Source organism: Anas acuta, chromosome 1 (assembly GCF_963932015.1).
Source record: "Anas acuta chromosome 1, bAnaAcu1.1, whole genome shotgun sequence".
NCBI classification, from domain to species: domain Eukaryota; kingdom Metazoa; phylum Chordata; class Aves; order Anseriformes; family Anatidae; genus Anas; species Anas acuta.
In genome coordinates, this window is record NC_088979.1 from 159,626,266 (window position 1) to 159,653,179 (window position 26,914).

General features: G+C 37.1%; 1 protein-coding gene across 3 annotated transcripts in view; it reads left to right on the top strand.

Annotated features, from left to right (window-relative positions):
* The first annotated feature begins 8 nt into the window (after positions 1–8).
* APAF1 (apoptotic peptidase activating factor 1) overlaps positions 9–26,914 on the top strand; it is a 35,075-nt gene continuing 8,169 nt past the window's right edge. The window contains exons 1-21 of one of the 3 annotated variants that reach the window (XM_068668838.1): positions 9–159; positions 628–703; positions 2,311–2,482; positions 2,770–2,956; positions 4,223–4,420; positions 5,430–5,613; positions 6,419–6,531; positions 7,049–7,180; positions 7,620–7,858; positions 8,450–8,617; positions 9,498–9,629; positions 11,149–11,262; positions 11,561–11,739; positions 13,493–13,619; positions 15,685–15,810; positions 16,631–16,762; positions 18,872–18,997; positions 20,610–20,768; positions 21,037–21,165; positions 24,100–24,225; positions 25,032–25,151. In XM_068668838.1, coding sequence (XP_068524939.1) covers positions 2,345–2,482; positions 2,770–2,956; positions 4,223–4,420; positions 5,430–5,613; positions 6,419–6,531; positions 7,049–7,180; positions 7,620–7,858; positions 8,450–8,617; positions 9,498–9,629; positions 11,149–11,262; positions 11,561–11,739; positions 13,493–13,619; positions 15,685–15,810; positions 16,631–16,762; positions 18,872–18,997; positions 20,610–20,768; positions 21,037–21,165; positions 24,100–24,225; positions 25,032–25,151 — 2,829 coding nt within the window. In that variant the 5' untranslated portion in view covers positions 9–159; positions 628–703; positions 2,311–2,344. Of the gene's footprint in view, positions 160–627; positions 704–2,310; positions 2,483–2,769; positions 2,957–4,222; positions 4,421–5,429; positions 5,614–6,418; positions 6,532–7,048; positions 7,181–7,619; positions 7,859–8,449; positions 8,618–9,497; positions 9,630–11,148; positions 11,274–11,560; positions 11,740–13,492; positions 13,620–15,684; positions 15,811–16,630; positions 16,763–18,871; positions 18,998–20,609; positions 20,769–21,036; positions 21,166–24,099; positions 24,226–25,031; positions 25,152–26,914 lie in introns of those variants that run through there. The other 2 variants (XM_068668839.1, XM_068668840.1) reach the window with 2 other exon arrangements.

A 26,914-nucleotide genomic window follows, 5' to 3' on the forward strand; every position in this document is an offset into this window, starting at 1 on the left:
CGGGGCGGGGCGGGGGCTGCCGCCGGCACCGGAACGGCCCCGCCGCTCCGCCCGCCCCCGGGCCCGGAAGGAGGAAGCGACCGTGGGGGGGCCGCCGCTTGGGCGGGGAGCGGCTGCTGCTCTGGGCGAGGCCTCGCAGCCGGCGGCGCTGAGCGGCAGGTAACCGGCATCGCCATCCCCGCCTCGGGGGGACGCGGGGAGACGTCCCCCCTGCGGGGGCGGGCGGGCTGTGAGGGGTGCGGGGAGGCGGCTGCGGCCGCTGCGGTTTTTGTTCTGGTTTCGCTGCGCGGCTGGGGAAAGAGAAAGGGAAAGGGAAAGGAAAAGCTCCTGCAGCCAGCCCCGGTGCGCCACCGGCCTCGGTACCTGCCCGGGAGTGCAGGGGAAAGGAGCGATTGGTGTCTTGGTCAGTACTGAAAAGCTTTTCCCCCCGAAATAGCTTTAATTTTGGAAGTGTGTAAAAGCATGCTTGTGCGCCAGGGGCTGCCACAGGAAGGTTTAGCCCGGCCTTTGGCAGGGGTGGGTGCTCCGGTGTGTGTTGGGATCGGAGTGCAGCTGCGGGGAGTCCTGGAGCTGGAGGACGCTGGGATGGTGTTGTGGGAGTCTCTGAGGGTTTGTTTTTGGTTGTAGCTCGGCCCAGTGCTGCCAACCGCAAGAGCTGTCCTTGTGTCCCCGTTACATGATCCAAGGAGTTCAGAATTTTGAGGTACGTAGAGCAAGGAGAGAATACACAGAAGCACTTGGCAAATATGTGAGAAGCTTGCACAGGCTGTGAATCACAGAACCACAGAATTTCTAGGTTGGAAGAGACCTCAAGATCATCGAGTCCAACCTCTGACCTAACGCTAACAGTCCCCACTAAACCATATCCCTAAGCTCTACATCTAAACGTCTTTTAAAGACTTCCAGGGATGGTGACTCCACCACCTCCCTGGGCAGCCTGTTCCAATGTCTAACAACCCTTTCGGTAAAGAAGTTCTTCCTAAGATCCAACCTAAAACTCCCCTGGCGCAACTTAATCTTTATTTCTGCAAGTTTTCATAAACATAAAGTGACAGAAATGTGATAAAGGACCTCAATTAATGTTTTTGGGTTGTCACCCCCAAAATTATCAGTATGTCTCTTTTTTTTTTTTTTATTTATTTAAAACTTCCATTCTCACAGTGAATGCAAGTAGTTTATTGAGTCTCATTAATTTATAAAGACTGAAGTCTTTATACATACAGTGTATATGTTTACATGAAGTCTTTATATATTTATATTTATACCTGCTTTATATGCCTCCAAGTGGAGCAATTGTGGAAGGTCATAAATTGCTTAGGTTAGAAAAGGCCGCTAATATCGTATGGTCCAACTGTTAACCTATCACTGCCAAGTGAACTGTTAAACCACGTCCCTGAGCTCTACATCTACACAGCTTTTGAAGACCTCCACAGATGGTGACTCAACCACTTCACTGGGCAGCCTGTTCGAATGCAGCACAACCCTTTCAGAGAAGAATTTTTTCTTAATATCCAACTTTAAACCTCTCCTGGCAAAATTTAAGGCTGTTTCCTCTTGTCTTGTCACTTGGTGCATGGGAGAAGAGCCTGATTCCTACCTTGCCTCTTTTAAGGTAGTTGTAGAGCATGATAAAATCTGCCCTGAGCCTCCTCTCCTCCAGCATAAACAACCCCAGCTCCCTCAGCCACTCCTCATAAGACTTGTTCTCCGCACCCTTCACAAGCTTCATTGCTCTTTGGGCATGCTCCAGCACCTGGATGCCCTTATAGTGAGGGGCCCAAAACTGAACACTGTATTAGGCTGTAGTAGATTAATTATGGTAACGTTCATTTGTATGTTTTGATTTAAGACAATTTCATTTGGTATCTACATAATGCCTGAAAACTATTATTCATGTTCACAGTAGCTTGTGACCTATTAAAACTTAAATATTTAATGTATCTTTTTTACTCTGTTGAAGAGGAATTACATTAAATTTCCTCTGTACTTTCTTGATGCTGCTGTGCTGTCCAGCCAACCTGGACCAGTAGGTCCCAAGCAGTGTAACTAAACTTATGCAACAGTGGTATAAAAATAATTTTATCAGAACAGAAGTGAAAAACAACTAAATTGTTTAGATTGCTATTACAAACTGCAGAAGCTTGCCTGAAGATTTCACTCTATTCTTTGTTAACGCGGCTGCTCTTCTACTTTTTCCAACTCTAACAAAAATTCATAAGATACTTTAAAACTGTTTTCATTGTACTTGCAAGTTATGTTCTAGTTCAAGCTTGACTTCTATTTTTTTTTTTTTTTTTTGCTTTTTTGAAGACACACTGAAGAAACAAAGACACACTGAAGAAACATGGATGTGAAGAGTAGAAATTATTTACTTATGAATCGTCAAGCTCTGGAGAGAGACATCAAGACCTGTTATATTATGGATCATATGATATCTGACGAAGTACTAACAACAGAGGAGGAAGAGAAAGTGAAACAACAGGTAGAATCATCTCTCACTGTTTTTTAATCTTCCTAGGCTGCTTATATGTTTTATTGTCCTTTTTAAAAATAATTGTTTCTGCCTATCATTACTGGATTCAGCACATTTTTAATCGTAAGCTTAGCTTGCAGTCTTTATTGCACCTCATAAAGTTGAGCTGAGGGCTTGCTCAAATTGTTGCTTGTTTCTGTAAGTATAATCTTGGTCTATAACTGACAGACTGATAGATTAGATGATTTCTGAGTTCTCCCAGTTTTGTATAACATCTGTTCTAATATTTATTCTAGAACACACAGAAGGAGCGAGCGGCTATGCTAATAAACATTATTCTTACAAAAGATAATAATTCATATAGATCCTTTTATAATGCACTGCTTCATGAAGGGTACAGAGATCTTGCTGCACTTCTTCAGGATGGCATTCCTGTCTTCTCTGGTAATGGAAAGAGTTCTGTGGATGGAATGACTTCTTATGGTAAGTGTAACTACAGTGATCACTGTGCTTGAAAGTAAAGAGAAGTTGTATTTTTATTCCTTGCTAAGTGACTATCTATAATACCTGTTCCAATGAAGCAGGAGTAAATGACAAGTGTATTTGCTTGTTTTGCTAGCACAATAATCAATATTCCCTTTATTTCATATATTTAATATGGTAGGAGAGGATGGTTATGACATTCATAGATCATCTTGAAAATGTTCTTATTTAGTGATGTGTATTTGAAAAGACTGGAAACTTCCTGGTTTTTTTGTAAGTTGTAACATTTTACTTAAGTTGAAAAACGACTCGTATATATTAAAGAAATTGAATCTAACATAAAAAGCTGAATCCTCCGAAATTCTGACATTTTCCCTGAAGATTAACCTATAATCTCTCACTAGCAAATACCAATAGTTACCAACAGTTGATATAATTAATTGGTTATTTCTTTCAACCAGATCTTTTAGTCACTCTAAGTTCCTAAACTTTACATATGTTGTAGTTATTGTCATTGTTGATTGATATAAAATAAGCTGGTAGTTTCTAATGGAACGAGCCTTCTTACTGCATTGACTGTACATTTTAAGAAGGATCAGAGAGATGTGGTTTTTGATTACCTGAGTAAGACTTAAAAAAAATTATTAGTATAATATGTGCAGCACCTCGCAGTGTGGCCATTAGTGGACAGATTAGGTGCACATTTACTTTCCTGTTATGCTTTAGCTGCCCTTTTACAAGTCCTGCTGTCTTAGTTTCAATCAAAGGAAGGATGGCATGGGTCACAATGGGCCACAATGCTGTGCTGTTAACCACAAAGTAAAAGCCCTATATAACATATTTTGTTTTCTGCTGCGTCCTTGGGACAGTAACTTCTGGCTGAGAAAGTGACTTGGCTGTTGGGAATAGTAATGTTGAGCTCCTGTGTTTGTTTGCCATAATTTCTGTTGGTGTTAATTCTTTTCCCTTCTTGGGGTTGATGTAACTAGGTCTAGCTTGCAGAATATATAGCTAATAATTGGAACACTACCATAGGTGAGAAGTTGGTACCTGCTTAGTAATTTGTCAAACAAGCAATATTTTTTCAGTATCTGGTGTTGTTAGTCTGGTATCTTTTAGAGCATTTGTATGGGACATGAGCTAGGGAAAAAAGTCAGTAGTTATTGGTAGAGAATTCTTTGTTTTGTTTCTGTTTTGCTTTGTTTTGAAGAGGTGTCATATTTAGAAATTACTTTCAATTTTCACGTTTCTTGTTTTTAACTTCAGTTAAGACAGTCCTCTGTGAAGGAGGAGTACCACAAAGACCGGTTGTGTTTGTCACTCGGCCAGAACTGGTAGATGCTATTAAACAGAAACTGCGCAGCTTGGGAAGTGATCCAGGCTGGGTCACGGTTTACGGAATGGCAGGCTGTGGGAAGACTGTTTTAACAGCAGAAGCTTTAAGGGATCACCAGCTCTTGGAAGGTACCTTTATAGAAACATCTCTGTTTTTATAGATTGCTACAAGTATACACATATTGGGTGTGTATGATGAAGTATTTTTATGTCATCTTAAAAGTAATTTAGTATTTAGGTTGCTAAATTCCATAGATGGTTTTGAAATGTTTGCTTGCAAGTTATGGCTTTCACAGGCATTTAGTGCTCTAGGACCACTAAATATTTTACTAATATATGGAAAAAGATTGAGAATACCTTTTCACCATGGAATCTGCTTTGGTTTATGAGAGTAGATATACCCTTAATTAACCTGAAATTGTTATTTCTGTCAGTGTAAAATAATCATTTTAGTCTTTATTCCTTTTGGACTCTGCTTGTTGAGTCAGACTTTTACCCATGCTATGTGAGTTTAAAAAATCATGCTCAAAACATAACATAGATTTTAATGATGACATGTGTTTGTGGTGTGATTATACTAGTATTATGTTAGCTTACAGTTAGTGTGTCATAAATGAAATAATTTTCTAGTATTTTTTCTGCATAGGACACTTGGAGAAGAAAATGCAACTGAGATAATAGAAAACATGATGGAGGGATAGAGAATACATCATCCTCTGCTGTAGCTGACTCTTCTAGATGCTTTCTTACTCACTGTTTTGTAATGATTTCACATTCCAGCCTCTTTCTGAAGGGTGAAAACAATGAATGCTGAGTCGGAGTAGCAGGAAGGTTGGATGCAGAAGGGGTTGTCAAGGATTAGGCAGGAATGCAAGTAGAGAGGAGGGGCAGCATCAGTGGCAGTGTGAATTCTCTGTGGGAACTTGCGCTACAGAGTCTGTTCCTTTAAAAATAAAAAACAGTAGTGTTGTAGAATCAACTTTCTGTGTTAATGGTGTTAATGAGTTTTAATGTTGCTGGCAATTGACTTTGCAGTTTATATTTTAATTTAAATTGCATTATTGATTGCTGTTCTAATCTGCTATATATACTTATAGTTTTAAATGTAAAGCATGATTAACACTGTTGTTCCTGTCAGATTACTTTCCAGGAGGAGTTCACTGGATCTCTGTTGGAAAACAGGACAAAGCAGGGCTCCTTATAAAACTACAAAATCTCTGTAGTAGATTAGAACATGACTCTACTCTTTCACAGAGACCACCACTTAACATTGAGGAGGCTAAAGATCGTCTTCGTTTGCTAATGCTGCGCAAATATCCCAGGTGATGTCAGTAAAATGAAACATTTTTCTTTTACTCTGAAAGTTTTGTCAGTTACTTTGGTCTAATCATCTAAAGTGTCTGTGTAATGTTTACATGTTTCTGCGTCTAAAAAAAAAAACATAAGAGAACATCCTAACTCTCTCATCTTTTGCTTTTCCTTTTTCTGTTTTACTGTAGAATTATTAAGGTTGAAAAAGACCTCCACCATCATCTGGTCCAACCATCCCCCTGCCACCAATGTCACCCACAAAACCATGTCCCTAAGCACCATGTCCAACCTTTCCTTAAACATCCCTGGGTATGGTGACTCCACCACCTCCCTGGGCAACCCGTTCCAATGCCTGACTACTCTTTCTGAGGAAAAAAATTATCCTAATTTTTGAGTTAAGAGGAAGTTGAAATTGTTTATCTAAAAGTATATCTCTAGTTTGTGTCAAGCAGAATTCTGTTAAAAAATGGAGTAAATATTTCTGATTTTCCTGACATCTTCTAATGGAAATAGTCTTTAAAACGATATTTATCAAGTGCACTTCAATTGCAGCCATAAATGGGTAAAAATTGGATCAAATGGTAAAATGGTTAAAGTAAAAGCAATAAATAGTAAAAACTTTATTGTGGAGATACTTGCATTCAGCTTTCTAGCACAGTGTTTAATGCCCTCTTAAGATATCTTACGTGTTAGTGGAGGAAAATTATAAAGTGGTATGGTATTAATTCTGAAAATGTTCTTTAATTATTAAGATGAAATACTGGGTCTCATTACTAATAGTTGATCTGAAATCTGCAATGTTTTCTCTTGTCCTAGATCTCTTTTGGTCCTGGACGATATTTGGGATTCCTGGGTATTAAAAGCATTTGATAATCAATGTCAAGTTCTTATTACCAGCCGGGACAGGAGTGTAACGGATGCTGTGTCTGGTGAGGAACAGTTTCTTATCCTGCACTACAAATTGTGATTATATATGTATGCAGTTTGGTTTTGTGAGCTTTTAAAAGAATCTGATAGAACCTGTGTCTGTCAACTTGCGCATAAGTGACAAAGTTTCAGAAGACTGTTCTCTAAGACCTTATGCTCTTACATGAAATACATGTTAAATGTTATCCTAAAAGTTCAACATCTACATTGAAGAGTGCAGTGATTCTCAATGGGATACATTAGCCTGTGTGATGCTGCTGCTGTTAAACTGATTACAGTATGAAGAAGTCACTGCTATGACATGCACATAATGCTATTTTTTTTCCATAATGAAAACTTGAGATTTACTTATACTATTTTTCTACTATTCTTAGTAATATGCTTAGTACTAAGAATAAAATACTATGCATAAAATCATGAACCAGATCCTTTGCTCCAGATTTTTATCAGAAAATAATCTTCATTTCCACAGCATTTAAAAAAATCTTTTTTATTTTTTCCCTGTGTTTCTGTGTCTAGGCAATAAATATGAGATTCATGTAGAAAGTGGACTTGCACATGAGAAAGGGCTGGAGGTTTTATCCCTGTTTGTGAATATGAAAATACCAGAACTGCCAGAACAAGCTAACTGCATTATAAGAGAATGCAAAGGTATGATACTTTCTACTTTTTAACTTGCCATTTACCATTCAATGGATTTTTTTCTTCTGTGTTTTGACTTAGAGAAAGAGGAGGGAAACATTCCTTGATACTGTATCCCTTAAGTAAAACACACATGTTTGTTGGATGCCTTCTGTTTCTTTAAACAAAGGTGTCTCGTGATGATCTTTCAAGTAGTTCTTTTCAGTGTATTTTTTCCAGTATATTTGGATGATAACTTAGTGTTTTTTCAGGTGTCTGCATGTTATAATATATGCAAATAACATTTTAACATGTTTTTAATAACATCTGCAGATAACATATTTTGTTTGTCTTCCACGTCTCAAGAATTTTACCAATGAATTGGGAAAATTACCAGATTTATTCAACTACTAAACTATTGAATTATTCCTTGAAAACCTCCAAGATTAACTTTATTTTCTTCCTTCAGGTTCTCCTCTTGTGATATCCTTGATAGGCGCATTATTGCGAGACTTCCCCAGTCGCTGGGAGTACTATCTCAAACAGCTGCAGAACAAGCAATTTAAAAGAATAAGAAAATCTTCGTCTTATGATTATGAAGCCCTTGATGAAGCAATGTCCATAAGTGTTGAGCAACTGGATAATGATTTTAAAGACTACTATAAAGACCTCTCTATTCTTCCAAAAGATGTTAAAGTACCTACTAAGGTAATAACAGAAATGCAGTGTGGGCTTTTTTTGTTGTTACTTTGTGTATATGTATTGGTCTGTGATCCTCGTGGACCCCATTCAACTTGGGATATTCTGTGATTTTTAGTGAGTTAGAAGCAATGAATTAGTCATAAAATTTGTAACTGTGTATAACTTGTGTATTCAACTTAATAATAAATGGTAGATTGGGTCCATTGTTGTATCATGACTTTTATTGTCAGTAGTGAAACTAAAAAATTGTAACTGAATAAACTTGTTCATAATACTGGTTTAACATGCACTGCATATATAGCTCTTTAGTTAGTTGTGCTAACTAATAATTGAGCTCTCCGAGGGCTTAAACTCTTATGAAATTCGTCTCTCTTAAGAAAAGATATGACCATCATAAGTCATCACAAATGGACAAATGAAGGGTTAATTTGTATTATCTGTCATATACATAGTCTGGTATGAAAGAACTGGTAACTTACTGAATTTACTACAGTTTGTAAAATGTCCATAACTTTTACCATGTGTTTTGTTGTCAGTTAACACTTCTTTTATGATATTAGTTCTGATTATCTTTTCTGTCTTAATGTGCTTTTTTAGGTGCTCTGTATTCTTTGGGATATGGAAACCGAAGAAGTCGAAGATATACTGCAGGAGTTTGTTAACAAATCACTATTGTTCTGTGATCGTAATGGGAAGTCATTTCACTATTATTTACATGATCTTCAACTTGACTTTCTTACAGAGAAGAATCGCAACCAGCTTCAGGTACAGTTTTGGCTAATCTACTTACCTCTAACTCTGTTCTCCCAAAGTTGGGCATTCAGAAAATGTTCCTTTGTTAAATAGAATCTCCTCCTTTGACCTGCTAGCTACACTTCATTTGATGCAGCACGGAATATGGTTTCTGGGCTGCAAGAGCACCTTGTCAAGTTTTTCATACACGAGTACCCCAAGCCATTCTCCGGAGCCATTCTCTCTACTTGTTGCCTAGCCTGTGTTCAGGCTAATCTGAAAGAAGATTCTAAACACGTTGTGTCTCTGTCAAAGATGTTTCCATCAGGAGAGGGAGTGTTCCATTGATAATTCCAAAGAAATCAAGACCCTACCAGAATAGAAAATTTCTTCTGTAATACTGGGAAACGCTTTTTACTCCTTTTCTCAATTTAAGGCAGTGCTTGCAGGGAGATGTCCTAAAAGTTGGGCCAAATAAATTTATCAGTTTTGAAGGAAGGGGCAGAAAGAGTAGATATGAAGAAAAAGCAAATTGCTGTCTTTAGATTCACGTATGTTTTCTAGTCTTGCTTTAGTTCTACATATGTAAGGGTTGTTTTTATTGTTGGCTATATTATATATATATTGGCTATTTTATATATATATATATATTGTTTATTGTAGTGACTCGAGAGCTGTTCTCAGTCTAAGAAGGAAGGTTATCAGCTTGCTTTTCTGGCTTTAGTATCCAGAGACTGTTTCTGGGGAAAGCTTTTACAATAAATTATATGTACAGTTTTTGAAGATAATTTTTTCTTATTTCATCTGTTGACATCTTATTTTGAGAAATAACAATAATATAAACCTCAATGCTAAAGTCAGTCCGTACTTTGGTATAGTATTCACTGAAGGTGTGTTTTGATTCATGTTGCAGGAGCTACATAAAAACATAGTCAATCAGTACAAGAAACATTACAAGCTTAACATGCCTATTGCATCTCAAGAGGATTGCATGTACTGGTATAACTTCCTAGCATATCACATGGCTGGTGCCAACATGCAGAAGGTGAGTTCTGGCTGGGTTTTTGTTTCTTTTCTTGATTCCCCCACCTCTCTCCTTTATGCTTGCCCTTCCCGTCCAGGCCACTTCTTCCCTCTCAAACCTCTCTGCTCCCAGGCTTTTGTGCAGATATACAAACAGTGAACGTAAGGTTTTTTAGGGTGTCCACTGATAATCACTGTCTATTACTATGTAAACTACTTTATTTCTACCCTTTGTCTTTTTGTCTTTTCAACCAGTTCATGAGAATATTTCTTAAAACAGTTTGTGTTTTTCTCTTTGTTTTCCTGGTGAGGAAGATTTGGTAAGAAATCTTCCCTAAGCTTTTCTGAAAATCCAGGCTCGCTACATTGTATGATAAAAGTAAATCGATTTATTCAGATGATTTGATTAGATCGGTGAAGAGAGATTTTTTTTGTCTACAGAATTATTGTTACTTTTTCCCATTATGTCATATTAATTTCTGTGTAAATGTTCATTCTCTATATTGACAGACTTCAGGAGCCGTTTCATGTTAGGCAGGAGTTGGATGGGCATATCTCTGTTTCTAGGATTACCTTGGAGCCTTTAAAAAAAATTGCCATCACTTTTGCCACTTATTGTTTTTTAGGTACTAAGTTAGTATAAGATACAAACAATGGATCAGTAGTAGAAACTACTTTCTGTAATTTCACTTGGATCTCTTCATGCTTTGAATAGCATTTGGTGCTGGTGACTAATTGCTTTATTTCACATGCTAAAACTTTTCATCTGAACCTCTTCTGAGATGGTTTATCTGACTTGTATAGAGTATATTTTGTGTACCTACAGGCGTTTTCGAAATGATTGTGGGCTACAAATCTGTCTTTTAAAATCATACTTATCTCACTGATTATCTTTTTGCTTTCAGTTTGTAAGAAAGATGTTTTTATAATTAGCCTTTTTATATTTTATAGAACTAGCATCTCAGAATTCTTTAGCCTCTCTCATTATGACTGTACACTTCCCAGAGTTTTCTGATCCCAGCAAGTATTTTAATACTTGCTTTTGTTTTTCTAGAGGTAGCTCTCATTTTTAAATTCAATGCAACTATAACATCTTTTTCTTACTGAAACTCTTCATTTGTGAATAACAACAGATCACTATTAGCAGATTGATCTTTGCCAGACTGGTCTAGAAGAAAGAAGCTTCTTTCAGAGTTGTATCATAAATCAGGTCTTCTATGCTACGGAAGTCAAGATTTGTTTCATCCTCCCCATTCCTTAGTACAACTAATCAGAGAAGAAACAATCCTTTGGTTCCCTATAATACCAAGCTTATATTTCTATACCCAGAATTTTCATATCCATTCAAGTAAGAAGCAGGAAACAGGAAATCGCATAACTTTTGAATTGGTGTCAATTGTACTTCAGTTAAAGTTGATTGTATATTAATTGTATATTAAATATCTATTGTGTTTTCTTGTGCTTTTCTTGTGCTTTTCCTACTCTTAGGTAGATGCAGTCTTGGAACTCATGCTCTGAACTTTAATTTGTATTTCTTGTAGGAACTCCGTGAGCTTCTGTTTTCTCTAGATTGGATTAAAGCTAAAACAGAATTGGTAGGGCCTGCTCATCTGATTCATGAATATGTGGAATATAGTTCAGTCCTGGATCAAAAGGTATGTGAAAGGTAAATGATCAGTCTGTTCAAAATATGATTTTCTATCTTTAATTGCATGTTATTTATGTATTTATGGGAGTTTCTGTAGAAAACTTTAAAAAGTGAGACATACAGGCAGCATGAAATTAAACTTGCTTGTATATATTTCAGTCTATCATATGTACTTGCTAATAGAACTAAGTAGAACTAAATGCTTCTGTAAGAACATTATCTATATAGGAAATTAAAAAAGCAAAGTGCACTTAGAAAATGTATCCTCTGTATGTGTTACCAAATATTATCTGCTCTGTACATAGGATAGCATAGTACGTGAGAATTTCCAGGAATTTCTGTCTTTAAATGGGCACCTTCTTGGGCGACAGCCATTTCCTGACATTATACAGCTGGGTCTCTGTCAACCAGACACATCAGAGGTATATCAACAAGCCAAGCTACGTGCTCAGAGTGAAACAGGAGCATTTTATTTGGAATGGATGTAAGTAGCAGTAATCCATTTGCTGATCTATTAATCCCTTGATTCAATACAATCATTTCATGTACAACTAAATATAGTGTATGGCTTTTATAAGGACTTTAAGAAGTACAATGTTTTTCATGGGAAAAGTATGTAAAACAATTTTCAGGCATTTGTGCAAGGAGGGTAACTGGATATGTAAAGCTACAAATTAGTAATGTTTACACAGAAATAAAGGAATGTTTTTTACTCAGTGATTTGTTAATTTTGAATATCTATACAAAGATGAAATTGAGATTCTTTGACAATTCTTTAAATTTATTTTTTAGAAAATTTAGAAATGCGGGGCAAATATTGTGTGTGTTTGCAGTACATTGTTAGATTTTCTAGTAAAATATGCACTTTTAAAAAAAAGAAAGTAGTTATGTTAACTTGTCAATTTTTTGGAAGTAGTGAGATGAGAAATACTAAAAGGCTTTGTAATCTCTACCCCAATTTGATATTTTTGGCATTTATATAACTTTTTGATGCCATAGTATCTTATTAAGTTATTTAAGGAAAAAGTATATGCATATAAATATTTTTTCAGTATAGCAAGTAGTCCAGTAGTCATCTGACCATGTAACTGTCAATTAGATTCTCCCGTTCAGTGTTTTTGTTCTGCAATCTTTGATGGTTACGAAACAAAATGATTTTTGGGTAATCAGGGTAATAACGAGGCAGATCAAACCAGGCAGACTTGAATTCTATCATCACCGAATATTTGGTTATTTCGTTTTGAATAGCTAACAGAATTATAACAAAAACAATTGAAAGATACATGCTTTAGAAGAGTCAGTCTCCAGGTAGTTTAGGGCATTTACTTTGGATGTAGGAGACTTAAGCTGAAATCAGCAGAATGAAGATGGATGACTTTGTCTTGAATCCTAGAACAGGGTTCTCAGAATGGTTTCTGGATGTGCAGATGAGTAAGTTGTACTCTTGACTAGTAATTTTAGCCTTATGAGGGAAGAAGAAATGTTTTGATGACTCACTATTTTGCAGTGAAATTTGTTTTCGTTCTAAAGCTCAGTAACCTTATTCAAGATATTTTACTCATTTTTTTCAATCACCGAGCCTGAAGATTGAAGCTGGTGATCATAAAAAACAAAAAAGTACATGGATTTATTGACCCTAGAAAAAAAATATCTTGTAACAATATATTCATTACCAAAAATCATCCTATTACAGTGACAGTTTTCTGTATTAACACCTGGCTTAACAGGATGATTACAGTTGCTACTAATCCTAAGTCTTTTTTGAAGTGAGGCAAGAACCATGAAAAATGAGTCATTGCTGTAAAACTGAAATATTTTTCCTTAGAACTAAACAAATGTGTGATTGTTCTTGAGTAAAATTCAAAGAGAAACTGTAGGAGAGCAAGAAGTCTTGTAAATAAGTTTATATTTGGACATAGCACATACCCCGTCATTAAGATGTCATGAGGAAGACTGTCTTGCACTGCAACAGCTGTGCACATGAAGTAGCATGTTAGTTTCTCATGCACATAGCATCTTTCATGATTCCTAAGCTTTAAGTGTTGGAGGGCAACGAAAATTTTTCAGGGAAAGGAGTAATTTGTGTTTCCCTTCTTCTGCATGAAGGCTGTGAGGCCAGTTGTTTCTAAAGCTTGCTGCTCAAGATGTCTGAACAAATGTTATCTTTTTAGGGAGGATTTTGAATAATAAACTCTAGGAAATCTTACTCATCTAAAATCCACCGTCTCATCTTGCAGAAATAAAAAATCCTTGAAAAACCTCTCCCGTCTGGTTGTTCGTCCACATAAAGATGCGGTTTACCATGCCTGCTTTTCTCAGGACAGACAAAGAATAGCATCATGTGGAGCTGATAAAACACTTCAGGTAAAATGCCTATGCATGAGTGAAATGTAACGCTGTGTACTATTTTCATAACGTTTGTTAAAAGTCCTGTTGCTTTTCTTTTGGTATGAAGATCTTACGGATCTAGAATGTATTGGAGACATTGAAAGGGATGTATGATTACATAAATATCAAGTTGCATGTTTAAAATACTATTTTCTAGTTCAAAAACTAAACTTTGATATCAGGGTTTGTACTCTAACGAGTGTAATACATCAACATGAAATACCTTTTAATGATACAAGAAAGCCCATAGCCAAAGAAATACATCCCAGCATTTTTCCTATTTGTTTGCAAAAATATTTCCCATCATAGTGGATTTTCTACAGAATTGAAAAGACAGTTACAGCTCTGCAATTTCCGTGGGATTGTAATGGATGTTATACTACTTTGGTGCTTAGTAAGTAAATTTTCTTATGTGAAAGAAATCAATCTAGGGATAAAAGTGAGCCCCAGAAGTTGAGGACAGTAGTAGACTGGAAACAGGTACAAAGTGCTTAGGAAGTGGATAAGGGGAGACAGAGAGGAAAGTGACTAATCCAAATTTGCCAGCAGTCTGCCTGGAGGGGAGCCAAACTGCTCTTGAGAAAACTAGCAATCAGCCAGCCACTAACCTGGTAAAGTATCCGTATTCCAGACAGCCAAAGGTAAGGGTAAAGAGCAACTTTTCTGCAAGCCTTTGGTATTGTTTTGGATGCTTGATAAGTTCAGTACTAAAGTAAAAATACTAAGTGGCCCTTAGTTGCTGTTCATTTGTCTATTTAGTGTGGTGGTGTTCGTTTGCTTATTTTATTTGCTGGCTTCTATGTGGCATCCACTTAAGGAGATGCTTGGTGGATGTACTAGTTTTATGCTCTGTTGAAGTTACTGTGCCGTGCTTCTGTCCTTCATGGCCTCGTTACTGAGACTGCTGTTTTCTTGATTTTTGATTTTCTAGGAAAAAAAAAAAAAAGGAAAATTTTGTGGATTGTAACTGCATTTAACCTAAACTTACATGAAAGAAATAATTGGAAAATTAATAATATTTTTGCATTAACTTTGAACTTATTTGTGTTTTTCATATTAGTGGCATGGAAATAAAACTAATGTTTTTCAATTTTTAAGACTACCACTACTGTTTCCATGGAATCAACTATGGCATTAGATTAAGAACAGATATTCCACAGAATTTACTGTAAATTTATATTTCCTTAAATATTAATCTTCTTGTTTTAACAAATACCAACTATTACATTGTTATTATATTCCCGTTTGATGAAAAAAACAGTGGGAAACATAGGGACTTCAGAATTGTAGCATCCTGAACGCTGCTGTAAAGAAGAGTTTGTGATTTGTTTACGTAACTTAGGAGTATGTGCCCTTGTAAAGGAAAGGATGTCTTGATTTTTTTTCATGCTTGTAAAGCAAAATCTCACAATTTGGGGAAAAAAGATTAATTTGTAGTACTTCTTCCCAACTGCTTTTTACTTCCTTCCAACCAGATCAAGACAGATTTGTGTCATCCTGTACAACTTCTTACTATTACTTTTTTTTTTTTCCTCTTCCTTCCCCAAATCATCAGTTGCTGCTAAAATTATTTCTTTCAGTAGAAGAATATCATGATATATTAACCTGGAATTTGTACTTTTAATAACAGGCTAGGTTTTGTTAATAGGTATTTTGTGCAGATATTCTTAAAATGAGTGAGGATGTGGACTTAGCCTTAAAGAGTAGGAAAGACTTAAATGTTAGAAGACTTAAGTTTAGACTTAGGCATAAAGGGTAGAAAAAAATAATTAATTAAACACGTAATGCATGCAGAAACTTTTTAAAAATATTTTTTCAGTATTTCTTTCCCTAAGAATTTCTATTATCTTTATGAAATTAAAACTCCAATTAAATGTTTTTACACGTATATTATGTTACCTTGAAATTATAAATGCTTTCAAAATGCAACCAGTTTAATAAAGAGCGTAGAGATCTGTTTCAGGGAACACAAATTTAAATCTGCGTAGCACGTTTCAAAATTATATGCCAGTTACAAGATTTCTTTATTGTATTTCTTCAGGTGTTTAAAACAGAAAGTGGAGAGATGCTGCTGGAAATAACTGCTCATGAAGATGAAATACTCTGTTGTGCGTTCTCTGCAGATGATAAGTATGTAGCAACTTGTTCAGCTGATAAAAAAGTGAAGGTAAGGAAATAGAAAACAGACTTTTTTTTAAGTGTGATAGTTCCGATTTCAGTTTTAACCAATTCAAGCAGAACAGTCTTAGGACTAATTATTTTTTTAACTGTCTTAAACCTGATGTTGAAAAACAAAATGAAAAACCTTATACTTGTTTCATTAGGCATACTCTGTTAATTATAATGAAGCTATGTTAGTTGTAATTCTTTATGTATGATGGTTGTTTTCCTTGTATTGTCAGGTGATTCATTTTAAGTAGAGCATAATGTATGAGTCCAATCCTGTTCATAACATGAATGCCCATAAAGCTTTTTTCGTATTATTTTTCTGTTATATATTGTTTGTTCACTTTTAATTTTTCAGTATTGCAGCAAAACCTTGATTGATATTCTAGTCTCTCAGATTCTAATCTGAACAATGATTTTTCCCCTTCCCCTTTGATTTCTAAGTTGTTCAAACACTTTGCTGTGAAAGTTTATATAATTAATAATAAGCTAAAACTGAATTTTAATAAGACCAGATCAGTCCTATTTGGTCACAGACTCTTTGTCATTAGAAACTTTGACTGTAGATACTGTGTTCTGGTTCTTGAAAAGTGTATATATCTCTATCTTGGCTACATTAGTAGAAACAGTTTAAAATTACAGCTTTTTGTGTCTAAATATAAATATACATGTTTTCTGTTTCTCTTCCAAACATTTCTGTTGTGTAATTGAGAATGCTTTAGGACATTATTTGTATTCCAGTGGAGTTTGTATATGTATATTTTTAAATCAAGTACACTGACAATATTTTAAAGCGTTATTTGTCCTTCAATTCTGTCTAGATCTGGAATTCAAGAACAGGCAAGTGTATGCACATATTTGAAGAACACACAGAGCAGGTCAATTGCTGCCAGTTCAATAACAGAAGTGGTCAGTATCTTTTAGCCACGTGCTCAAATGATACTTTCATCAAAGTAAGTGGAAAAGGTTATGGTTAGCAATATAAAAATAACCACAACAGACTAATTGTTGTTGTATAAATGTACTTCAAACATTGTAAATTAGTTTTTTTTAACTTAAAGAAGAGATAAGGAAATAGATCGGGAGTACTTACCGAAGCTCTGTCACTGGATTTCAACAAGGCAGAATAGAAGAAATGTTCATGTTTAGTGAAAGAGAATAAACAAATCCTTACTAGTAGGGTACAAAGATGGAGACTTTTGGCAAGACTTTTAGAGGGTGGAATGGGAAAGTTTGGGAGTGGAATACCTGATTAAAAATGAAATAAGAAAAAATGAAGCAGAAATTTTAAGATTTTAAACATTTCGAATGTTTAAAAAAACATTAGGAAAATAACAATGAAACAAACATTCAACCTGGATGCTGAAGGATTAAAAGGTTTACCTTATGGAAGTGTAACAGGTGTAGTTTTTTTTCTTTTCTAAATTCATAGGGCATAGTAAAGAAATAAAAGTGGAAACCAACAAATAAGAATAATCAAAATGAGATTTGTCAGGTTAGCCACCTGGCATTGTTCAGACTGGGGGGCATTATGTGTACAGAGAGAGCAGAAACAAGGTAACTGAAGTCTGTATTTGAGGAAGGAGGAAAAAAGGAGATTGAAGGATGACCTAAGCTGTTGGATAAGGGTGGAATTTCACAGCACAGTTGGGCAAATCAAATAGTTCACTGGCACTGAAGATGATGGACCTACTATGCTTGCAATCTGTCTTGCATTTGTTGCAATGCATGTACTGATCTTACTCTGCATGGTATGGTTCAAGGAGCCAGTTCTGGTGGGATTGGTTTTCTCTTCAGTTCACTGTAGTGGCTCCACTCTCCAGTGTCAGTACAAGAGAAATGCTGGGAATAGACAGTGAGGCGTGGGAGTTTTGGAGGGGGCAGGAGTGCCTTTTCCAGTTGTAGCAGTCTGTTAGATGTTTTAATGGTAATGTGAGATCTCATCTGAAGCATTCTGGCAGAAGCTTGTGTTTGTGTAAATTGGAGTTAAAATAGACGTAAGGAGCCAATATCAAGATGAAAAGATGAGGCTTTTGTGCTGACCTGGATGTCCTGAGAGATGCATTTGTTGTCAGAAACTTACATCTTGGAACAAACAGATTTAGAACAAACATGTTTAAAATGACCACTCTCAGGCTGTAAACGTGGCTGAAGTTTTGGACAGTTCAACAGTTTTCATGGGGAATGAATGACAGAACTGAAATATGCACAATAATAGAATAGAGTAGTAAAATAATAGTGGAAAAGACCTGATTGTTTTCAGAGAACACTGTCCAGATAATTGTTCTTGCTTTGAACTATCACTTGAGCAGTCAAGTGTATTGCTTTTATATAGGAGAAGGGCAAGAAATTTGAAAACAGAAAGAAAGTGTGGGCTGTAGGCTTGGAAAACAGTCTGTGTGTGCACGTGCCCTAAACATGTGGAATGTTCTTCTGTCTTTATTAATAAGGATGCAGTAATCCAAGAATAACTTGAGAGATTTCATTTTAGTTATTGTATATAAGCTACGTAATTCTGAACTTTGAAATTTGAAAGAAAGGCAAGACAAAGTTTATTCTTCAGTCTGAAGAAAATTTCAGTAACTTTGTTTGATAAGGGCCTTATCCTTACTGTACAAAGTGGTCTATATAATACTGATGTGAATAATTTTCATGCAAGCTAGCAAATGGAAATAAATTGTGGGGGAGCCTCAGGCATAGTGTAAAGTCTGTGAGCAAAGGTAAAACTAAGAAAAAATTGAGGATTTGGTTGCCAGTGCACTTTAAGAATGTGAACTATGTGAATCATAGAATCATTCAGGTTGGAAAAAGGTTCTAAGATCATCTGTTCCAACCTTTAACCTAGTACTGACATACCACTGAACCATGCTACTACATGTAGTCTACATGTTTCTTGAAGACCTCCAGGATGGTGACTTAACCACTTCCCTGGGCAGCCTATTCCAGTGCCGCACAATCCTTTCAGTAAAGAAATTTCTCTTTGAACAGAAATCTCTCTTTTCAAATTTATCTTGGAATAGTTCACAAATATAATGATATTTATATGTTTATTTCTTATGCAGCTTTGGGATCTGAAGGGAAAGTATTGTAGAAATACGATGTTTGGTCATGTAAATTCTGTCAATCACTGTAGATTTTCGCCAAATGATGAATATGTTGCCAGCTGCTCAACAGATGGAACAGTAAAGGTACACGGCATATTTGTTAAATCAACTGCTTGGTTTGATTTGTTTTTCATAAAATGCAAAATATGCATAAGAAAGTTCTGCATTTGCATAATTAGCTTTTAATGAATTAAACCCTGAAACAGTTGAGTATTGCTACTATTTTTAATGCTAAACTTTGAAAAGGCTTGTCCGTTACCAGAAAAAAAAAGTTCGGTGTCTACTGCTTAAAACAAATTCTACCTAACTTCATTTTGAATCCTTTACTTTACACCATTTTTTTTTTTTTTTTTTTGAAAAAATGTATGTGGCTAAGAAAATGGGTGGAGGGTGTTTCAAAACTTACTTAAACAAAAAATGTTGATGTGTATATATATACATATGTAAATCTTTTTAATTTTAGTTGAAACATCTGTCATCTCTGAAAATGAACCATCAGTAAACAAGTATTAAAAGTAATTTGTGCACCGTTTTCCATGTGTGCACCAGAAAAGAATTTGAGAGGGTTTTGTTTTGTTTTTTCTTAGAATGTAAGATTTGTTTTTACTGCCTTTGGCTGCAACAGATCTATGGTATTCCAGAACTGCAGTTCTTAAAACATTAAATATCTGTAGAGTTGCAAAAAAGACGTTGGGAAAGAAGGGTTGCAGTAGCTGTTGTCATTCAGAAGGAAAGTTGTGGTGGAGGATACAGAAATCATAGAATCATAGAATATCCCGAGTTGGAATGGACCCATAAGGATCATCAAGTCCAACTCCTGGCACCGCACAGGTCTATCCAAAAGTTTAGACTATGTTACTAAATGCACAGTCCAATCGCTTTTTAAATTCAGACAGCCTTGGTGCAGTGACTACATCCCTGGGGAGCCTGTTCCAGTGTGCAACAACCTTCTTGGTGAAGAACCTCTTCCTGATGTCCAGCCTAAGCTTCCCCTGTCTCAGCTTAACACCATTCCCGCGGGTCCTATCACTGGTGTTTACAGAGAATAGGTCACGTGCCTCTCCACTCCCCATCGCAAGGAAGTTGTAGACCGCGATGAGGTCCCCCCTCAGCCTCCTCTTCTCCAGGCTGAACAGGCCCATTGCCCTCAGCTGCTCCTCATACGTCTTCCCCTCTAGGCCCTTTACCATCTTTGTTGCGCTCCTCTGGACCCTCTCCAACAGTTTAATGTCCTTTTTGTACTGTGGTGCCCAGAACTGCACACAGTACTTCGAGGTGAGGCTCTAGCTCATTGGCAGGTGTCTCTGTGAAATTAGGGTACAAAACTAGATGTATACCAGATTTCTCATTGTGAGTGGGTTTTATTAAATAGAGTTGCAGAGCAGATGTTATTTTTGTTTTTATTCTTTTGCCTAGTAGAGGTTGAGACGGCCATCTGGGCATGTGAATATTTAATGCCATTTGTTGATTGGGGTAGTGGAAAAAGCAAAGGGTTGTTTTGGTGTTCCTTTCTGTTCTCTTTTTTTTTTTTTTTTTTTTTTTTTTGGTGGTGGTGGTTTGTGTGTGTATGTGTGTGTCTTCCTCATTTTCCTCCCTATAAGTGATTGGGAGATAGCTCTTCCCTGTTGTATTTTTTTATCCTCAGCAGTAAAAAGAAATTTCATGTATTTTCTATATATATATTTTTTTTTTGAAGCTTTGGGAAGCACGCTCAGCAAATGAACTGAAAACTATTGAGATAAAAGATTTCTTCCAAAATGCAGATGAGCAAGATGATGTGGAGGTCTTAGTAAAATGTTGCTCTTGGTCCAGAAATAGTGACATGATTTTGGCTGTTGCCAAAAATAAACTCTTGGTAAGTATCTCATGTTAATAATTTTCTATAGGTAGTATACTGCTATCTAGTTCAAAACTATGAATAAAGATTATATTATAGGCCACCTAGATGTTTCAGACATAAGTTGCATGGCTTTAAGTGTGTGTTAAGTAAAAATATGTGGGTGACAAACATTGACTGAGAGAAATACATTTTAGATTTGAAGTTGTATGCTGCTGAGTATATAAACTGTTTGTAGTGAAGTAATTTCATCTGTGTGCTAAGGATTGCAATTATGTGTTCACAGCTTTTTGATGTTAAAACAAGTGATTTGTTAACGCAAGTCATCGTAAGTCATCACAGTACAATCCAATATTGTGACTTCTGTGCTGGTGATGAGTTAGTAGCAGTTGCTTTGTCTCATTGTTCTGTTGAGGTAAGTGATTTGATTTTTTTTTTTTTTTTCAGTAATGTAAAATGATACATGTGTCTGTATTTGTATGCGTTTTAACTCTGTATGCAGAGTTCAAACAAATCAGCCTTTTTAACAGGCTTTCAATGTCCTTCATTGTTATAATTTTTGTTTGCTTCTAAAGTATAAAAGGTAAATTAGGAAATAATACTTGAAAGCTATACATTACTTCAGGCTGCTCAGGGAACTAGTCAGCAAGGTCCCCTGGGAAGCTGCTCTTGAAGGCCTTGATGTCCACCAGTGCTGGTCATTCTTTAAGCGATGCCTCCTAGAAGCACAAGATCAGGCAATTCCTAAATATCGCAAGTCAGGCAGGCGCGGCAGGAGGCCGGCGTGGCTGACCAGGAACATTCTTATGGAGATTAGGCGGAAACGGAGAGTGTTTCGCTACTGGAAGGAGGGCCAGGTGACATGGAAAGAATACAGGGATGCTGTTCATGTTTGTAGGAAGAAAATTCGTGTGGCTAAAGTACACCTAGAGTTGAAGCTGGCTGTGTCTGTGAGAGAAAATAAAAAGGGTTTTTTTAGATATGTGAATGGAAAAAGGAGAACTAAAGAATACATAGGGCCGCTCCTTGATAGGGAAGGTCTTCTCACAGACGATGACATAGGCAAAGCAGAGACGCTTAACGCCTTCTTTGCCTCTGTCTTCAATGCCGATGATGGGCTTCGGGACCCAGGGTGCCCTGAGCTGGAGGACCAGGACGGTGGGGATGACAAACTCCCAACCGACCCTGAACGTGTGCAGGATTTGCTACTCCACCTGGATCCCTACAAGTCCATGGGTCCGGATGGGATTCATCCCCGGGTGCTGAAGGAGCTGGCGGACGTCATCGCGGAACCTCTCTCAATTATTTTTCAACGATCCTGGGAGTCTGGAGAGGTCCTGGTAGACTGGAAGCTGGCAAATGTTGTGCCGATTTTCAAGAAGGGTCAGAAAGAAGACCCTAGCAATTACAGGCCTGTCAGTCTCACGTCAATGCCTGGTAAAATCATGGAGAAGATGGTTCTCGAACTTATTGAGGCGCACCTGGGGGACAAAGCAGTCATTGGTCCCAGCCAGCATGGGTTTGTGAAGGGTAGGTCCTGCCTAACTAACCTGATTTCCTTTTATGATAAGATCACCCGTATGGTGGACCAAGGGAAACCAGCTGATGTGATTTTTTTGGACTTCAGCAAGGCTTTTGACACGGTTTCCCATAGGATCCTACTGGACAAAATGTCCACCATACAGCTAAATAAAAACATCATACGATGGGTGAGCAATTGGCTAACGGGCAGGGCCCAAAGGGTTATGGTGAATGGCGCTGCGTCAGGCTGGCGGGCGGTCACTAGTGGGGTCCCTCAAGGCTCCATTTTAGGGCCGGTACTTTTCAATATTTTTATAAACGATCTGGATGTAGGAATAGAAGGTATTTTGAGCAAGTTTGCCGATGACACCAAACTTGGAGGAGTTGTGGACTCGAATGAGGGTGGAAAGGCCTTGCAGAGGGATCTGGACAGGTTGGAGAGCCGGGCGATCGCCAACCGCATGAAGTTCAATAAGAGCAAGTGCCGGGTCCTGCACCTGGGACGGGGAAACCCTGGCTGCACGTACAGACTGGGCAATGAGACGCTGGAGAGCAGCCTAGAAGAGAGGGATCTGGGGGTCGTGGTAGACAGCAAGTTGAATATGAGCCAGCAGTGTGCCCTGGCAGCCAGGAGGGCCAACCGTGTCCTGGGGTGCATCAAGCACGGCATCGCCGGTAGGTCGAGGGAGGTGATTGTCCCGCTCTACTCTGCGCTGGTGCGGCCTCACCTCGAGTACTGTGTGCAGTTCTGGGCACCACAGTATAAAAAGGACATGAAACTGTTGGAGAGTGTCCAGAGGAGGGCTACGAAGATGGTGAAAGGCCTAGAGGGGAAGACGTACGAGGAACGGCTGAGGGCACTGGGCCTGTTCAGCCTGGAGAAGAGGAGGCTGAGGGGAGACCTCATCGCAGTCTACAACTTCCTAGTAAGGGGGTGTCGAGAGGCAGGAGACCTTTTCTCCATTAACACCAGCGACAGGACCCGCGGGAACGGGATTAAGCTGAGGCAGTGGAAGTTTAGGCTTGACATCAGGAGGGGGTTCTTCACAGAGAGAGTGGTTGCACACTGGAACAGGCTCCCCAGGGAAGTGGTCACTGCACCGAGCCTGACTGAATTTAAGAAGAGATTGGACTGTGCACTTAGTCACATGGTCTGAACTTTTGGATAGACCTGTGCGGTGTCAAGAGTTGGACTTGATGATCCTTAAGGGTCCCTTCCAACTCAGGATATTCTATGATTCTATGATTCTATGATTCATTCATCTTAGTTGTATATAAAACCACCAGGCTACTGTATGTATTTAAAGTTACTGTTACCACTGTGTGGAGTGTATACCTTCCCGTTGCTTAATTCAACACAAGCAAACAAAACATGCTCCTCTCCTCCTATATGCTGTTACAGGATGTGGCATTTCACTAAAGAGGAATACAACAGCTGAAATAACTTTGACTAGCATGGCTAAAGAAGCCTGTACAAGTATCAGGGTTTTCTGGCTCTTTCTTTTGTTTTCGTTTTGTTTTTGCAACCTACTTGGTCAGAACAATATGTGTTTTTATAATGAGTGATATGTGATATGTGTTCTTCTTTCTATGTCTTTATTTTTCCCCCACCTCATCTCTTATATTAGTCAAAGAGGTTGCTGATTCCATTTCTCTGACCATCAAAATATGATAAACAGGCACAGTTCTCATTACATGTCTGATTTCAGAGTTAAGTAAGAAGATACTAGAAAAAATAGTAATTAAGTATACTTCTAGATTTTGCACTATTTTCCCTGACTATACAATCTAAATCCACTTAAGTTCTTCTTTCATATTTTTGTTGTAGTTATGGAATATTAAATCCTTATCAAAAGTAGCAGATTGCAGGGGACACATGAGCTGGGTTCACTGTGTGACATTTTCCCCAGATGGATCTCTGTTTCTGACATCCTCTGATGACCAGACAATACGAGTAAGATCGCTTTTTTTTAAATGTCATTTTGTGTATGTGTGTATAAAATTGTTATAAAATCATATATATAATACAAACATTTATTTGGTATTATATATGGGTAAATGTTTATATTATATAAATGTAAATATTTATAATAAAGTTACCTATATATACAGTAAAATGAGCTTCTTTTTTTTTTTTTATTTTTGCATATCGAAGTCCAATGGCTGTTCAAGAGTAATTGTAACCTATTTTGTTTTAGATTTTATCTAAATAAAAACATTGTGAACTATTTTGAGGGTTCTTTTGAAAGCTTACAAAGTTGATGTTGCTTTCATTATTAGATATATTTGTGTGTTAACATTTAGAACAAATTCCTGTAGTTGTAATGCCTCATTAAAAGCTGTGTAAGTAGAACTGTAGCTTACCAAAGTAATGTTTCCTTCTTTCTGAGTTAACACTTAACATTCTTAACGTTTTGAAAGCAATTGAAGTATTAGAAATTGGTACGTGATGTTTTTTGTAATTGAATTTTAACACTCTTTGAAATAGAAAATTGTGGACTGTGATACCAAATACCGAGGAGTCTGCTGGTCAGCTTTGGAAAAAAAGTTGTTCTGTTTCATCCATTGGAATTGCTATAGTAATTGCCCAACCTCCCCTAGTAAATAAATACAGAAGGAGGATAACTCTCACTGTTTGACAGTTAATGTTACTTGTAAATTTATATGACTTAAGTTTATAGGTACTCAGCAAGTTTTATATCTTGTCCTTTAACAAAACTAATAAAACAAATGAAATAAAACTAATGTGTTCTTCAACAGATTTGGGAAACAAACAAGGTGTGCAAGTCTTCTGATGCTGAGCTAAAAAGTGAACTAGATGCTGTATTTCACAACGGTGAAGTAATGATTTTAGCAATTTACAATCAGAAGCATATACAAGTAAGCTTTATTTCTTAATGCATTGTTACATTTGAATGTTATCTGCAAATCTCAGTAGGATACAGAGGAAGAACTGAAATAACTGCTTGTTCATTACTTTGAACAGTTGGATCTGTAGTAGATGACTCTTAATGTATGGTAACATTTTTATTTCTAGGAACTATGCCTAGTTTACTAAGCAAAAACTGAAGATTAAAGGGAGTTTCCACACTGATGTAGGAACTGAAGCTCGATGTGGAGGAACAAAACTGTTTTCTCTTCAAGACTGGGGATGTTGTAAGGCCTGGAATTGTGCTTAGGCATGCACAGCAATGTGCACATACACTACACATAGACGAGGTGTTACACAACACAAGTACCTAATGCATCAAACCTACTGCTGAAGTAATAATCTCAAACTGGGGAAATGATACATGGGCCCAGGTCAGCCCATAGCCTTAGGAGCTATAGAGCCTTTTGTGTTCTAAAGAATACCATTAATATAGAGTATATACTATACTATAAACCATTAATATAATGTATATACTATTTTTACTGTGAGACCTCCTCCCCGCCGCCCTGCGTGCCAAGTAATAATACACCAATTTTCAACATATTTTTGCCATTTTGTGATAGCAAAAGCTCAGACATCTTTTTTTGTTGGTTTTGTTTTTAGCATGATCCTCTCATTTATTAAATAATGTCAGTTGATAGGATTTTCTTCAAAGTGAAAGCAATCAGCTTATTCTTTTCTTATTCACTCAGGTTATTTTTTTTTACTCGATTACAAGTGTTCAAAAGCATAAAACAATTCCATATTTGTCGCAGAGTGCTGTTTATGCAAACTGATTGTGTGTGAAGCCATAAAACGGGCAATGCCATGCCTTTGGCTATGAGGTAGCTATTTCAGTTATTTAGCCTAAAGCAGCAGCTGTCTAGGATAAAACCTTTGTTCTGGCCTGTGAAATCAGTGAATTCTTATTGCTGGATATGTAGGTAGGTGAGTGCTGGAATAGATTCTGCTGCCCTGCAGGACATGGTGCAGATAATCTTTTGGTAGGGTCATGTCCTTTTTTCTAGTTTGTCCAGAGACAAGCATGTAAGCTATGTAATCCTGGCTAATCAGCATGACCATCATCTTTATTTCTAATCCTAGAGTTCCTCGAGATATCCTCCTTTTTCTCTTCCTATTTTCTGTCTGTTGTCTTTTGTCTGTCCTGTCAGCAAATTAGCCAGTTCTTACTCTACCTAAAAATCGTGCTAAAAAAAAAAAAAAAGAAACTTTGAGTAGAATATTGATGATATTTGAATAATAGGTAGTATGGATATAGAAATAACTGAATATCTCTATCAGAGCCTTGACAATAAAGATATTTTTGAGCCAAGAGGAAGCAGTAAATGCTGAAATTAAAATTTATGTGAACATTTCATATGTGTGAGAAAAGAAGCTCTATCAACCACAGGGAAGAGAAAAACCACAATGAATGGAGTTGAATTACTCCTCACATGTAAATGGATGTAGGATAGTGAATTCTTTCAATTTTCCTGAATTATAGAATACATAAGACTACTCTGTAATGGTGTAATCTGTCATCTAAATTAGTAGGTCTTAGTAGACCTAAGGTGTGTGTCTATATTTCTATTATATCTTTCTTTTCCATGAGAAAGTTGGTGCTTAGATTTGCTGCCCTAAATACAGTATTGTGACATCCTGGAGAGGTGCAGTCAAGAGGGAAGACTTTATTGTAGCAAGAGAATAGATTTTTAACCTTTGTGCAAGAAGA